This window comes from Thunnus maccoyii, chromosome 12 (assembly GCF_910596095.1).
Source record: "Thunnus maccoyii chromosome 12, fThuMac1.1, whole genome shotgun sequence".
NCBI lineage: Eukaryota > Metazoa > Chordata > Actinopteri > Scombriformes > Scombridae > Thunnus > Thunnus maccoyii.
The window spans coordinates 32,370,654-32,386,227 of NC_056544.1; the positions used below are offsets into that span (position 1 = coordinate 32,370,654).

Below are 15,574 nucleotides of genomic sequence, written 5' to 3' on the forward strand. Positions count from 1 at the left end.
TGTGAATCCTCCCACAGTGTTTCATTAGCAGCTGTAACCACAGTGACTCTGATAAAACAGGAATTAGCAGAATCCATCTGATATGAAGCTGTGGTTTGAATACCACTTCCCTCCTCTTTGAAGAGTAGTCAGATATCTGTGTTCAGGTTTTTGTACAGCCTCTTCTACACTTTCTATCACTGTGTGTCTAGAGCACAGTAGTAGAGAGCTGTGTCTGCCAGGGTTAGACTCTGTATGGTCAGCTCAGTTGATGTATCTGATGTTTCGGAATCATATCGATTATCAGGACTATATTGATCACTCAATCCCTTTGCTCCTTTCCTGAGTATAAACTGAGGTGCCTGAAGGTCAGAATGATGTTTGTACCAGTAAAGCCAAACACCCCATACACTTGTCTCATAGGTACATGTGAGTGTGACAGATTCTCCTTCTCTTCCACTGACTTCATCTTTTACAGGAGAGATTGTGTCTCCAGCTATTAGTCCTGGAAAAAGTAGAGAAAATGAAGCCATTAGACTAACATTGTTCATGAGGCTGAGAGGAGAAGACAGTGGAAAATGTCAACTGTACAGTGTTACTCTGTGGACACAAACTGATCAACTGTTCATTTGACTGATTTCTATAGAAATCATCTTCCAAGGTGTTACCTAGTGAAGGAAACATGTTGTATTAAAGTTCTGTTCCAGAGTCAAATATCCATCATTTGGAAAATATCACACAATGACAAAAACATACGTACCTACAAGAGCTGAAAACAGTGAAATGACAGCCAGTGTTTCCATGGTTACACAAGTGAAATGCTGTAAGTGAATGTTGAGTTTGAATAAGTGTTGAGTGGTTTTGTGAGTTGTGTTTGGTCTGATGTTCACAGCTGGAATCAAACAGCTCTCTGCCATGCAGCCACCTCTGCAGTCAGTAGGAGGAGACTCATATGTCAAATGACATTCATTTGTAAAACTCTTCATCACAACTGTGTCTCATGAGGGAAAAGAATCTAGACTGTTTGATAAGAAACCACTGAAGTTTAACAGTGTGTGACTCCCTCTAGTGGATGTTGTGGAGTATTCTGTTGTCTTTGCTCCAAAGGTTTTTGTACAGAGTTTTGGTGTTTCCTGTCACTGTGGGCCGCAGAGCACAGTAGTACACAGCAGAGTCAGACACTGCAGCAGAGGAGATCTGCAGATGGATTTGTTTGTCCTTCACTGTAATCTCCAGTCCAGGTTTTGTATTTGCTACTGCTCCAGAACCTAAGTGCTGGATGAGGTTCTCTGGTGGTTTTCCTGGATATTGTCGATACCAGAAGAAATAATCACTAGATTTAAGTTTTGGGTATTTATAGGACAGAGTAACAGTGCTGCCCTCCAAACTGTTCTCTTCATTCTTGACTGCAGTGAGTTCTTCACAGCTGACACCTACATGAAAATATTTAAATCCAGAAGTTAGTGAACAAATTTACATTTTCTTGGGCTTCTTGTTCTGTGCTTCAGTAACTATGTAGCTGCTTTAATTACATTATCAGATATGAATGTTCTTGCCACTGAATTCAACTAATTAATAAAGTTAATAAAATGTGACTTACCAGTGAATATACAGAGGAGCAGAGCTGGCACTAAAAGCAACATGTTCAAAGATAAACAGCTCAGTAATCCTCAAAGTCAACTTACTGAAGTCTGCTTACTTTCTGATGGTGACAGCTGGGCTTCTCCCATCTGTAGAGGAAGCCCCTCCTCCCTTAATGACATCACTGTGACATCACTGATCCCAGTAAGGAGGATGTGTATACTGACATCCTACCAGTTATATCACCATCGCAGGACTCTTTCTCTTCTCTTATGTCTTCATTGTCAACATAAAAACTTTGCCTGGAGCAGCTTTTACATGACTGATCTGTTGTCATGTGAAACTACAGAAGCATCAAAAATCTGTCAGGTTGTGTTTGAGTTTGAGTTTTGGTGTTTTCTGTCACTGTGGGCTGCAGAGTCAGACTGGGAACAAAATTCTGCCCTGGCAATTCTCATCTGGACCGGCCCCATTTACCCCCAACAAACACACTTATGAGTTGCATAAAGCAATAACAGGGTATTTATAACATATAAGCTAAGCAATAGATATCAAGTTAGAACCCAAACAACAGGTGTACTTACAGGGTTTCATAAAATAATATAATCAATAAATAAATAGACAAGAAATAGCTGAGAGGACAAATCAGCAGCCCAAGAGGTGTATTTAGGATTTAATTCATTGATGATCTGGAATTGTGAGAACTATTAATAGTCAATCATCCAACATTGTGTTTGCAGCTGATCTGATGCAATTCACACATCAGGCTTAACAGTCAGGATTTCATGCTACCGACACTATTTAAACATTCACTCACTGGTATTGTCAGGCTGTGACAAGCAGCAGGCCTGCAGCCTAATGGAGTGGACCCAGTGTGACCAATCAGCTGACATCATTTAAAAAACAGCATAAGCAACAAATAGAATAGAATAGAATAGAATAGAATAGAATAGAATAGAATAGAATAGCATGTCCTACCTTAGCCGGTGAGAAGATGTCTCTTCTCTGCCATCCTGTCGATTACATCATTCCATCAGTGTCTGAAGCTATAAGAAAGTTTTATTCTGTAGCCATAAACATGAACGCTTCTAAATGTAGTGCTCCGTAATCTATTCTTGATGAAGCTGCTCTTGCATGCTACTTGTGTAACAGAGAGCGTCAGGTTCAGAGCTCTGCTGTTAACACTGTCACTACATGAGCTAACGTTAGCAGTATCACCTGCTGGAGGTTATCATGCAGCTTTCACTCGTCCTCGGCAGCGTCCTCCTCTTCTTGCTCCTGCTCTCCACTGGAATCAGCCTGCTGCTCATCTGTCCAGACTCTTCCTCCTCCTCTTCATTTGGCCATGGACTGTTAATGTTATCACTGCAGCTAGCCATGCTAACGCTAACAGGATTTTGGTTGGCAGTGGCATCGATATTTTGAATAAATGTGTTAACTTGAAACATTTTGCAGCATCAGCCTCAAGATCTTTTTTCTTTTTCTCTCTGACCTTTTCTGCTCCACCTTTTTGTTTTTTGGGACCTTCATCCATTTGTATCGGCTAGCGTTATTTTAGATTCAAACTCTTTCCATCTTGATTTGATTATTTCCCGCTTGACCTGTGACATTACATGGATGGACGCATCCAATTGAAGCGATGGGGGGAGGACGATGGTAGCACTTCCTGAACCTGCCTTACAGTATAGGCAGCCTATTGACAGTTGGGACTGTGTAACCCCCAGAAGGTTGAATTTCCCCCCACATTGCTGGTGACTTTGCTGCTGTCCATCTCAAAGTTATTCCATGACAGAAGTAGGTTTTCTCTGCATAATGCTGGTGTACACACCAAACACATTTATAGCACAGTTCCTCCAAAGCATTACTCCACTCATGAGTAGTTTTTCATCACAATCAGCAATGTCGTGGTGCCAAACATTGAAAAGCCAACGCTCTGCATACAAATCTTCATGGCAGGAAACACACAATGCCTTGATTTGAAGGAACTGACGTTAACCAGGATTCCTCCAAAGCGTTACTCCTGCTGAATGTGCCCATAATAAGCAGAGCGAGGGTGCCGAATATTTACAGGTACCCCCTCTGATACAGATGTTAATCACAGAAAACACATACTTCCTGTAAGTTCCTAAAGCCAAACACTTTGTTTAATCTGCTGCATTTCTGTGACTACTAGCAGATTTTACCCATGATCAGCAATGTCACATAGGTTGATGTACATGTTCACGGTCTCTCGTTGGGGTTTTCTTCACTCAACAGACACATATGCAATGCAAGCAGGGATAGCCAACCACGAAGGGATTCAAACCCTCAATCTTCTGATCCAAAGTCAGACACCTCGTCCTTTAGGCCACGTGGTCATGTGGAAAGGGAAGTGTACGTTTCAATGTGGCTACAGTAGTAGTCTCCTGACAACGAGTAAGAAGGAGCAGGACTTTGGACGTGAAGCTTTCACAGGATACACGTGTGAGATGATGTGGCACTGTTGGTCATTCCATGGGTTAGAAACAGGGAAGTTTACATCAACTTTCTTTCCATCTGCAGGCGGCATAAGAACTTCTCCCTTTACAACAACTGATCCTGGCCAGTATAGAGATCGAACCTGTGACCTTGGCGTTATCAGCACCACGCTCTCAGTGTATTCCGGGAGTGATGTCCAAATAAGGAAATGTGAGTCATGTAGCAGGTGGATGTGACTCCCCTCATTGAGACCTGCTGATAGACGTAACAGTGGAGCAGAGGAGAGACACTGAGATAGTGATGTAACCGACCTGCACGCTGGTATTTCACATGTTTTTTGTGCTTTGCTGAATAGTGACAACAAACACTTGAAATCTTTATACAAACCAAAAAAAGGAAAAATGAACAAGGCTGCAAATATCAAAACTTTAATGTGAATAATCTGTTGATTTGTTTTTTTCATTTAATCTTTTGTTCCATGAAATGGTTTTGAGTTTGAAGCATCATCCAGCTGGTTTGTCATTGATGTGGATTTGCTGCTCATGTGAATCCTCCCACAGTGTTTCATTAGCAGCTGTAACCACAGTGACTCTGATAAAACAGGAATTAGCAGAATCCATCTGATATGAAGCTGTGGTTTGAATACCACTTCCCTCCTCTTTGAAGAGTAGTCAGATATCTGTGTTCAGGTTTTTGTACAGCCTCTTCTACACTTTCTATCACTGTGTGTCTAGAGCACAGTAGTAGAGAGCTGTGTCTGCCAGGGTTAGACTCTGTATGGTCAGCTCAGTTGATGTATATGATGTTTCGGATGTATATCGTTCATCAGGAATATATTCATCTATATAATCATAATTATATTCATATTCAGAAGTACTCTCTGGTTTTGCTCCTTTCTTGAGTATAAACTGAGGTGCCTGAAGGTCAGAATGATGTTTGTACCAGTAAAGGTAAATATAAGTTGCACTTGTATCATACTTGCATCTGAGTGTGACAGATCCTCCTTCTCTTCCACTGACTTCATCTTTTACAGGAGAGATTGTGTCTCCAGCTATTAGTCCTGGAAAAAGTAGAGAAAATGAAGCCATTAGACTAACATTGTTCATGAGGCTGAGAGGAGAAGACAGTGGAAAATGTCAACTGTACAGTGTTACTCTGTGGACACAAACTGATCAACTGTTCATTTGACTGATTTCTATAGAAATCATCTTCCAAGGTGTTACCTAGTGAAGGAAACATGTTGTATTAAAGTTCTGTTCCAGAGTCAAATATCCATCATTTGGAAAATATCACACAATGACAAAAACATACGTACCTACAAGAGCTGAAAACAGTAAAATGATAGCCAGTGTTTCCATGGTTACACAAGTGAAATGTGCTGTAAGTGAATGTTGAGTTTGAATAAGTGTTGAGTGGTTTTGTGAGTTGTGTTTGGTCTGATGTTCACAGCTGGAATCAAACAGCTCTCTGCCATGCAGCAACCTCTGCAGTCAGTAGGAGGAGACTCATATGTCAAATGACATATGGGGCGGCTGTGGCTCAGGAGGTAGAGCGGGTCGTCCACTAATCGGAAGATCGGCGGTTTGATTCCCGGCTCCTCCAGTCCACATGCCGATGTGTCCTTGGGCAAGATACTTAACCCCAAAAAATTGCTCCTGATGGCTGTGCCATCAGTGTATGAATGTGTGTGAATGCTTAGCTTCCTCTGATGGGCAGGTTGGGACCTTGCATGGTAGCCCCTGTACCCATTCAGCGTATGAATGTGTGTGAATGGGTGAATGTGATTCGTAGTGTAAAAAGCGCTTTGAGTGGTTGGAAGACTAGAAAGGCACTATACAAGTACAGTCCATTTACCATTTACCATTTACATTCATTTGTAAAACTCTTCATCACAACTGTGTCTCATGAGGGAAAAGAATCTAGACTGTTTGATAAGAAACCACTGAAGTTTAACAGTGTGTGACTCCCTCTAGTGGATGTTGTGGAGTATTCTGTTGTCTTTGCTCCAAAGGTTTTTGTACAGAGTTTTGGTGTTTCCTGTCACTGTGGGCTGCAGAGCACAGTAGTACACAGCAGAGTCAGACACTGCAGCAGAGGAGATCTGCAGATCCATTTGGGTTTTGTCTTCACTCACTTTAAAAGACAGTCTAGGTACTGCAGCTGATAGTGGATTTCCTGTGCCATAATGAGAAATAAGGAATTCTGGTGGTTTTCCTGGATATTGTCGATACCAGAAGAAATAATCATAGCTATCAGCTTCTTTGGAGTATGTGTAGGACAGAGTAACAGTGCTGCCTTCTAAACTGTTCTCTTCATTGTTGACTGGAGTGAGTTATTCACAGCTGACACCTAAAGGAAGAGATAACTCTGTTATAACATGTTGTCTCAGTAAATGAATCACATCCAGATACTATTAGTATTCAACTTTTATAAAATACAGAATCTAACATACCTGCAAGAATGGCCAGAAATAGTAAGTAACATACGGAGTATTGCAAAGCCAGCATGTTGAATGAAGGTAATGTTTGTGGTTTGTGTATTGAACTCTGCTGAATATGGAAGTTCGTCTCTCTTCTATAGTTCAGTAACAGTTTAGCTCCTCCCTGAATCTCTCCGTCTCTTTGTAGTTCTGTATTTATAGTTCTCTCTGTTAGGAAAGGCAAATTTATTTGTGTAGCACATTTCAACAACAAGGCAATTCAAAGTGCTTTACATAGAGCATAAAAGGCACCAAAACAGAATTTAAAGGCAACACAAGTAAAAAGACATTTAAATACAATTAAAATGTGTTAAATTTGGAAATAAAAAGAAGCTAAAAAAAGAAAAAGACAGATAAAACAGGAGAATAAAAGTTACAGTGCAGTGTAAAATATTGACCCTTAAATTTGGTTTAATAAATGTCAAACAGAATAGTCTTCAGCTGTGATTTAAAATAACTGAGAGTTGCAGCAGATCTGCAGTTTTCTGGGAGTTTGTTCAGATATGTGGAGCATAAAAACTGAACGCTACTTCTCCATGTTTAGTTTTGACTCTGGGGACAGAAAGCAGACCTGATCCAGACGACCTGAGAGGTCTGGATGGTTCATAATGAAGCAGCAGATCAGAAATGTATTTTAAACCATTCAGTGCTTTATAAACATACAGCAGTATTTTGACATCAGTTGTTTGACAGACAGGAAGCCAGTGTAAAGATCCAAGAACTGGAGTGATTTGATCCACTTTCTTGGTCTTAGTGAGGACTCGAGCAGCAGTGTCTGAATCAGCTGCAGCTGTCTGATTGTTTTTTAGGGAGACCTGTGAAGACAGCGTTACAGTAGTCGAGTCTACTGAAGATAAATACATGGACAAGTTTTTCCAAATCCTGCTGAGACATAATTCCTTTAATTCTTGATATATTCTTCAGGTGATAGTAGTCTGACTTTGTAATTGTCTTAATGTGGCTGTTGACATTCAGGTCTGAGTCCATGACTACACCAAGATTTCTGGCTTGGTTTGTAGTTTTTAACATTATCGATTGAAGCTGAGTGCTGACTTTTAAACGTTCTTCCTTGGCTCCAAAAACAATTACTTCAGTTTTATCTTTGTTTAATTGAAGAAAATTCTGGCACATCCAATCATTGATTTGTTCAGTGCACTTACTCAGTGCTTGTATTGGACCATAGTCCCCTGGTGATATGGTTATGTAAATTTGTGTATCATCTGCATAACTAGTAACATATTTAGTTGTTTTCCATAGCCTGAGCTAGTGGCAGCATGTAGATGTTGAACAGAAAAGGCCCCAGAATGGAGCCTTGAACAGACAAACACTGACACACTACATCAGTATCTGCAGTAATACTCAGGGGATTCATCAGATCAAGTATCTGTCATGATGAGACCAATCTACATGTAATACAGTCTCTTCTTCCATGTCATTATAATACTTCAGTGTTTTCACTACCAGTTATATTCATTCAGTCACATCAGCAATCCATGACCTCATGAGACCTCATGTTGAAGTCGTTCCAATGAGTTTCAAGCAGTGGGGTGCACAGATTTGAATGTGGGAAAAAGAGAGCACTGCTATGGGATCAGTACTCTGCATCAGCAGATACTCTGAGCTGAGAGACAGGAATCCTTATCAAGAGAGAAAGAGTCGGACCCATTCATCCCTTCTGTTACACTTCTTTGATTCAACTGTGGAAATGACACTGATGCTGCAGTCACCATCATAATCCAGGTTTCACACATGTTGGATACAGATGAGTCTTTTGTAGGGCTGAGTCAAATATATGAAGATTCAAACCACTGAAGTTTAACAGTGTGTGACTCCCTCTAGTGGATGTTGTGGAGTATTCTGTTGTCTTTGCTCCAAAGGTTTTTGTACAGAGTTTCGGTGTTTTCTGTAACTGCCACAAGGAAACCTTACAAACACAAACTAAAATGAAAGACACAGCAGTGAAAACAACATCAATAAATCCAACAAAGCAGCATCATATAAAATAGGGTTAAAATAGTAAATAGAAGTATAAAATTATCATCAGTGCAAACTTGATTTGAATAAAGCAATCAGAGGGAATAAGCTACTTTGAAAAGGTGCGTTTTGAGACGGGATTTGAAGGTTGGGAGAGAATCAGTGTTGCATATGTCTGGGAGACAGAGGTCCAGAGGTGAGGGGCAGCACAGCTGAAGGCTCTGGACCCCATGGTTGTCAAGCAGGCAGGAGGTGTAGTGAGGAGAATAGCAGAGGATGATCTGAGAGTACAGGAGGGTGTGAAGGTGTGAAGGAGGTCAGAGAGATACAGAGGTTCTAACTTATGAAGGGCCTTGAAGGTGAGAAGTAGAATCTTAAAGTCAATACGGTGTTTAACAGGAAGCCAGTATAGTTGCTGGAGAACAGAGGTGAAATGTTCTTTGGAAGAGGTTCTGGTAATGATACAGGTGGCAGAATCTTGAACAAGTTGAAGTTTATGGAGGAACTTGTGAGGAAGACCAGAAAGGATAGAGTTGAAGTAATCAATACAGGATGTAATCAGAGCATGAGTGAGAATGGCGGTACTGTTGGATGTAAGAGACAGACAGAGATGAGAGATATTGTGTAAGTGGAAGTCAGCAGACAGGGTGATATTATTGATGTGTGGCTCAAAGGATGACGCCCAGACTCTTAACCTGGGGGGAAGGGGTGACTGTGGAATAATCAATAGTCAGTGAAAAACTGGTGAGTTTGGATAAAGTAGATTTTGTACCCACAAGGAGAATCTCTGTTTTATCACTGTTAAGTTTGAGGAAATTATGTGAAAGCCAGGATTTGATTTCCAGCAGGCAAGTGAAAGAGGAAGAGGATGCAAGAGTGGAAGTAGGTTTGGTAGACAGGTAGAGCTGGGTGTCATCCGCATAGCAGTGGAACTGTATTCCAAATTTTCTGAGAATATGGCCAAGTGGTGAGAGATAAATGATAAAACGAAGGAGGCCCTAGACAGAGCCCTGAGGAACATCGCTAATAACAGGGAAGGACTGGGATTTTAGATTTTTAAGTTGGACAAAATGAGGGCAACCAGAGAGATATGAATGAAATCAGGAAAGTGGGATACCAGTGATTCCAGTGGAAGCTAATCTGTCAAGGAGGATGGTATGTGACATGGTGTCAAAGGCTGCACTCAAATCCAGGAGGACAAGAATGGTTGAGAGGCCAGAGACTGCTGCTATCAACAGGTCATTGGTGATTCTGACCAAGTCTGTCTCTGTACTGTGGGAGGGACGGAAACCAGACTGAAAATGTTCATACAGGTTATTGTCTGACAAGTGAGCCTGAATCTGAGCTGCAACTGTTCTTTTGAGTATTTAAGAGAGAAATGGTAAATTTGATATTGAAATTATTCAAATTGTGTTGACAGATGAAGGAACAAGACCAGAAATAAGGGAGGAATGTACGATGTCGGTTATTAGAGAGGACAGGTGGGGTAGACAGGCTCTTACCAAGTGAGTAGGAGGAAGATCTAGTTGGCAGGCAGAAGATTTGGATTTTTGAATGAGGCCAGATATTTCAGCAACAGTTGGTAGTTTAAAACTAGAGAGTGTAGAAGAGGGGGAGCACAGACTGGTGGATAAAGTGAACAGCATGTTATATTTCTTGAATAGGTCAGTTGCAGGTGGATATTTTTAATTTTGACACTAAAAAAGGTTTTTGTACTTCAGTGACAGTTTGCTCCTCCCTTAATCTCCTCCTCCCTGCTCTCACAGCTCTGACTAATGTGTTCAATGTGCTCATATCACATCATACTGATTAGCTCATAGCTAATATGATACTGAAATATAATATTGAACATTTTAAAGATTGACCTAAATGTCAAATTATGATTTTACAGCAGAACTTAAACAGCTCATGATAAAAACTGACAGTATGAAACAAACATTCTCATATTTTCATTATATTCAATTTTCAACCTGATGAGTAACTTCAGGTTTGTTTTTCATCACAATTTTATGTCACTTTATGTTTGATGGTGTCTTGTGTTTGAAGCATCATCCAGCTGGTTTGTCATTGATGTGGATTTGCTGCTCATGTGAATCCTCCCACAGTGTTTCATTAGCAGCTGTAACCACAGTGACTCTGATAAAACAGGAATTAGCAGAATCCATCTGATATGAAGCTGTGGTTTGAATACCACTTCCCTCCTCTTTGAAGAGTAGTCAGATATCTGTGTTCAGGTTTTTGTACAGCCTCTTCTACACTTTCTATCACTGTGTGTCTACAGCACAGTAGTAGAGAGCTGTGTCTGCCAGGGTTAGACTCTGTATGGTCAGCTCAGTTGTTGTAGCTGATGTTTTGGATTTATATCGTTTATTAGGAATATATTCAGTTGTTCTCTCCTTTGCTCCTTTCCAGAGTATAAACTGAGGTGCCTGAAGGTCAGAGTGATGTTTGTACCAGTTAAGGTAAGGATGAGTATAATCTGTCTCATAGGTACATGTGAGTATGACAGATTCTCCTTCTCTTCCACTGACTTCATCTTTTACAGGAGAGATTGTGTCTCCAGCTATTAGTCCTGGAAAAAGTAGAGAAAATGAAGCCATTAGACTAACATTGTTCATGAGGCTGAGAGGAGAAGACAGTGGAAAATGTCAACTGTACAGTGTTACTCTGTGGACACAAACTGATCAACTGTTCATTTGACTGATTTCTATAGAAATCATCTTCCAAGGTGTTACCTAGTGAAGGAAACATGTTGTATTAAAGTTCTGTTCCAGAGTCAAATATCCATCATTTGGAAAATATCACACAATGACAAAAACATACGTACCTACAAGAGCTGAAAACAGTAAAATGACAGCCAGTGTTTCCATGGTTACACAAGTGAAATGTGCTGTAAGTGAATGTTGAGTTTGAATAAGTGTTGAGTGGTTTTGTGAGTTGTGTTTGGTCTGATGTTCACAGCTGGAATCAAACAGCTCTCTGCCATGCAGCAACCTCTGCAGTCAGTAGGAGGAGACTCATATGTCAAATGACATTCATTTGTAAAACTCTTCATCACAACTGTGTCTCATGAGGGAAAAGAATCTAGACTGTTTGATAAGAAACCACTGAAGTTTAACAGTGTGTGACTCCCTCTAGTGGATGTTGTGGAGTATTGTGTTGTCTTTGCTCCAAAGGTTTTTTTTACAGAGTTTTGGTGTTTCCTGTCACTGTGGGCTGCACAGCACAGTAGTACACAGCAGAGTCAGACAGCTGCAGCTTCTGGATCTTCAGAGGAACTGATCTTAAGTTGGAATCCAGTGTGGATGAAAATCTTTCCTTAAACTCATCTGGTGTGTTTCCTTCATCCAGTTTAAAGCGGCTCAGGATGAATTTGGGGCTGTTGTTTCCATCCTGTTTGTACCAGAAGAGGTAATTAGTTGTAACACTGCTGTTATATTGACAGTCAAGTGTTACTGCCTCTCCTTCAGCAGCAGTCACATCTCCTTTTGGTTGCCGCACAGTGTATTTTTGTGCTCTGCATTCTGTAAAACAGCAACAAACAGTGTCAGTGAGCTGTTAAAGAATCATGTCAATGTTGGATTGATATGACAGAAACAGAGCTGTGTTCATACCAAGGCACATAGCAGCCAGCAACACTGAGATGAACAGAGACGTCATATCTGCAGTGTTGAGTAACTCTGAGCTACAGCGAGTATAAAGAAGACTCTGATCTCTGTTTAGTCTTCATCAACACTAAGTTGGTGGATTTAAAGGAGGAGTCTGATCACAGTGACAGAGCTCATTCACAGCCCTGTGTTATTCCTCCTACTGACAACTTTACACTAAACACATGTTTGTGCCTCTCTCCTTTCCTAGCATAGCTTGTCTTGTATGTAGTCATCACTGGAGATTGAATGTTTCCTGTTTTACATCTGGTGCAGACTCACTTTGATCCTCAACATATAATGATTGATTTATTTATTGACTGGGACAGTGTGCAGTTTTAAACATTAAAGATGCACCAGAGTTAGCTCGAAGCTAATTTGCATCCCTCGTCCTGACAAAAAACATACAACAGCACAACAACAAACAGTACAAAGCAAAAAAAAAAAAAAAACACACACAGAATACACCATACCAAATAGAAAATACAAAGCCACACACAGTACATCACATACACCCACAATGTCAATTAGAAATTAATAATGTAAACTTGTCAAATTAAAAGCAAGACTACCTGCGCTAATGAGAAGACCATAGATGGAGTTTAGACTCAATGGTCACACAGCTGATTGGTCTTTAGTAGATTTTTTAATTTGGCCTTGAATGTATTGATTGAACTACAGTATGTAGTCATCACTGGAGATTTAATGTTTCCTGTTTTACATCTGGTGCAGACTCACTTTGATCCCCAACATATAAAAGGTGATAATATTCCTGAACCTGCTGCTGCTCCTTTAATGTTTTTCATCTTAAAAGCTGTAATAACATGAACAATGTTTGACCGTCTATATTCTTTTTAGAATTTGTTTCCTCTTTAATCTTTTGAATATAAATGAGCAGTTTAGTGTCTTTTGGTCCTCTGCAGGTCAAATGTAAAGATGGTGGAGTTGTTGTGGAAGCTTCAGTTTTTATGAATCAGCTAATTCTAAACTTGGTAAAAGCTTCAGCTGTTAAACTGTAATCCTGCTGGGTTTGTCATGTCTGAAAATATAAATTACCTTGTGTTTGAACCAGCTGCTGAAATTACAGGAATTTAAATGAACGTTTAAACATGTGTCGTCTGTATTGACCCCTGAGGTACACCACAAGAATTCACCTCTTCTGAAAGAACAGCTGAGAAACTGGTATTACAGAGAAAATAATAAAACCAATCAGAAGTTGAGTCTTTGATGTCAACACATTTATGCAGATGATTGAATATATGTCAAATGAAACAAGACAATTCAACTAAACTTTAAATCTGCGATTGCAAATGATGAAAAATTCAGTCTATACTCCCTTTTATGAAAATCAAATATTTATAGAAGAATGTTTAACATCAACGGACAACTTAACAAGATTAGATTTCATTTGATCGACAAGATTTCAGAGGAGTTACAGGATCTCAACAGCACTTAACATGTAATAAACCAGCTGCAATAATGACTGGATGTTAATGGAATATATAATCTCATATGATCAGAAAAACAATAGAAATTGGTGCCATGTTTAATACAAATTTGATCCAAGACAATATGTTGATTAAAAGTGAGAGGACCTAGGATTGAACCCTGTGGTACACCACAAGAAATCACAGTCTGAGAGAACAGAGAAACTTGTTTTAATGTGTGTGATCTGTCAATAATGGAGTTCAATAATAACAAAATAAAATGTTGACACACTATTATATATGATAACCATGTTATTCTGATATTCAATATTTAATTTTTTTACTCATATATATTGTTCACATTACTAATAATGTTACATATATAGCAGTTGTAGAATGGTCGCTGGCAGGGTGAAGAATACCAGTCACACCGGGAACCAGGATCTGCATGTTTATTCCATGGGAGCAGCACGGAGCACAGTCAGTACACAGACACACAGTGGCAGCTCTCTCTCAATCCCCAGCACACAAAAGCTGTCCAACTTTTGCTGGGAGTTTGTGGCTACGTCACTCATGTGTCTTTTGTGTGTCGTTAATTAAAGCCCCCCCTGCTACAACAGGTAACCCGGAACTATGAAGATTCACTCACTCATTCAATACATTATATTCAATACGTAGAAATTTACATTGCATAGATTTTGAGAATGTTCACCAAAAAAATAAAAAAATAGAAAATTAAAATAAAATGAACAGTAAATTGACTCAGCTACACATAGTTGGAAAGTCATGGATAAGAGTGTCTCATGAAAATAATTGATTCACAGAGTTGAATTTGAGCTCTATTAGATATCAGAGGATTTGCTGTTACACTCAGTTACAATGAAATATTGTTTATATAAATCACACATTTTATCTGTTATGCTTCATTTTCTGTTGTTTTAATCACCACTACAAGAAATCTAGACTTTGATAAGAAACCACTGAAGTTAAACAGTGTGTGACTCCCTCTAGTGGATGTTGTGGAGTATTCTGTTGTCTTTGCTCCAAAGGTTTTTGTACAGAGTTTTGGTGTTTCCTGTCACTGTGGGCTGCAGAGCACAGTAGTACACAGCAGAGTCAGACAGCTGCAGCTTCTGGATCTTCAGAGGAACTGATGTCCCGTTGATTTCAGCATCAATCCTATCTTCAGCTGCAGTATTAGCTGCTGTTCCAGACATTAAACGTCTCAGCATAAACTTTGGGGAATCATTTACTTCTTGTTTGTACCAGAACAAAGTAGAACCTGTTCTACTGGTCTCAAATGTACAAGCAAGTGTAACTGTGTCTCCTTCAGCAGCAATGACATCTCCTGTTGGCTGGGTCACGCTGTCTTGTCCTTTACACTCTGGGGAAGAACAGAACATGCAGAGGAAGAGATGAATCAATAAAGATGATTGATTAAAGGAGAACAATCAGTAGCTTTAAAGAGTTACCTAGCCAGAGAGTCAGAATCAGGATGTTTCTCAGCCAGTGTTTCATGTCTGCAGTGAGAGGGGAGGAGAGAGAGGAAGAACATTGATACTCTGATGGATCTGGGCCTTCACATCATTGGCCCTTCCTCTTTATCATCTGCTGAGGAACTCTCAACATTTACATCACATTTACATTTCAGCTGTTTAGCTGACGCTCTTATCCAGAGCAGCTCATCATGAGGAGATTCAACCTGTTAACTAACCTAACCAACCTAAACATCAGAAGTGTATAGTGCTTTCAGGTCTAACAGCTGCTAAGGGTTGCTGGGTTTATTTATTTATTATTTATTTATTGTTATGTGGGGGCAGACAGGGTTGGGGGAAGGTCTGCTGTGGGGTGATATGTTTCATTGTTACTTCAAATGAGATGTTACATTATGTTCAATGGCTGAACATTATTAGTGTTTGTACTCTTGTTAAGAAATATTTTTAAAAAGATTTGATAAAAAAAATAAAGATTTCATTTGATCAGTGAATCATGTTGTCAGTGTCCACCTGATGGCGCTGTTGTTCAATAAA

General features: G+C 39.8%; 2 gene segments (V, D, J or C); both read right to left on the bottom strand.

Annotated features, from left to right (window-relative positions):
* Positions 1 to 2,252: 2,252 nt before the first annotated feature.
* Positions 2,253 to 12,395, bottom strand: LOC121908827. The segment is given in 3 exon segments: positions 2,253 to 2,446; positions 11,693 to 11,994; positions 12,085 to 12,395. Coding segments are annotated over 3 exon segments (459 nt in total).
* A 2,213-nt stretch (positions 12,396 to 14,608) lies between these two features.
* LOC121909163 lies at positions 14,609 to 15,128 on the bottom strand (the record flags this gene model as incomplete). The annotated part of the segment is given in 2 exon segments: positions 14,609 to 14,928; positions 15,017 to 15,128. Coding segments are annotated over 2 exon segments (366 nt in total), but the record flags the coding sequence as incomplete, so codon positions are not given.
* Positions 15,129 to 15,574: the final 446 nt, after the last annotated feature.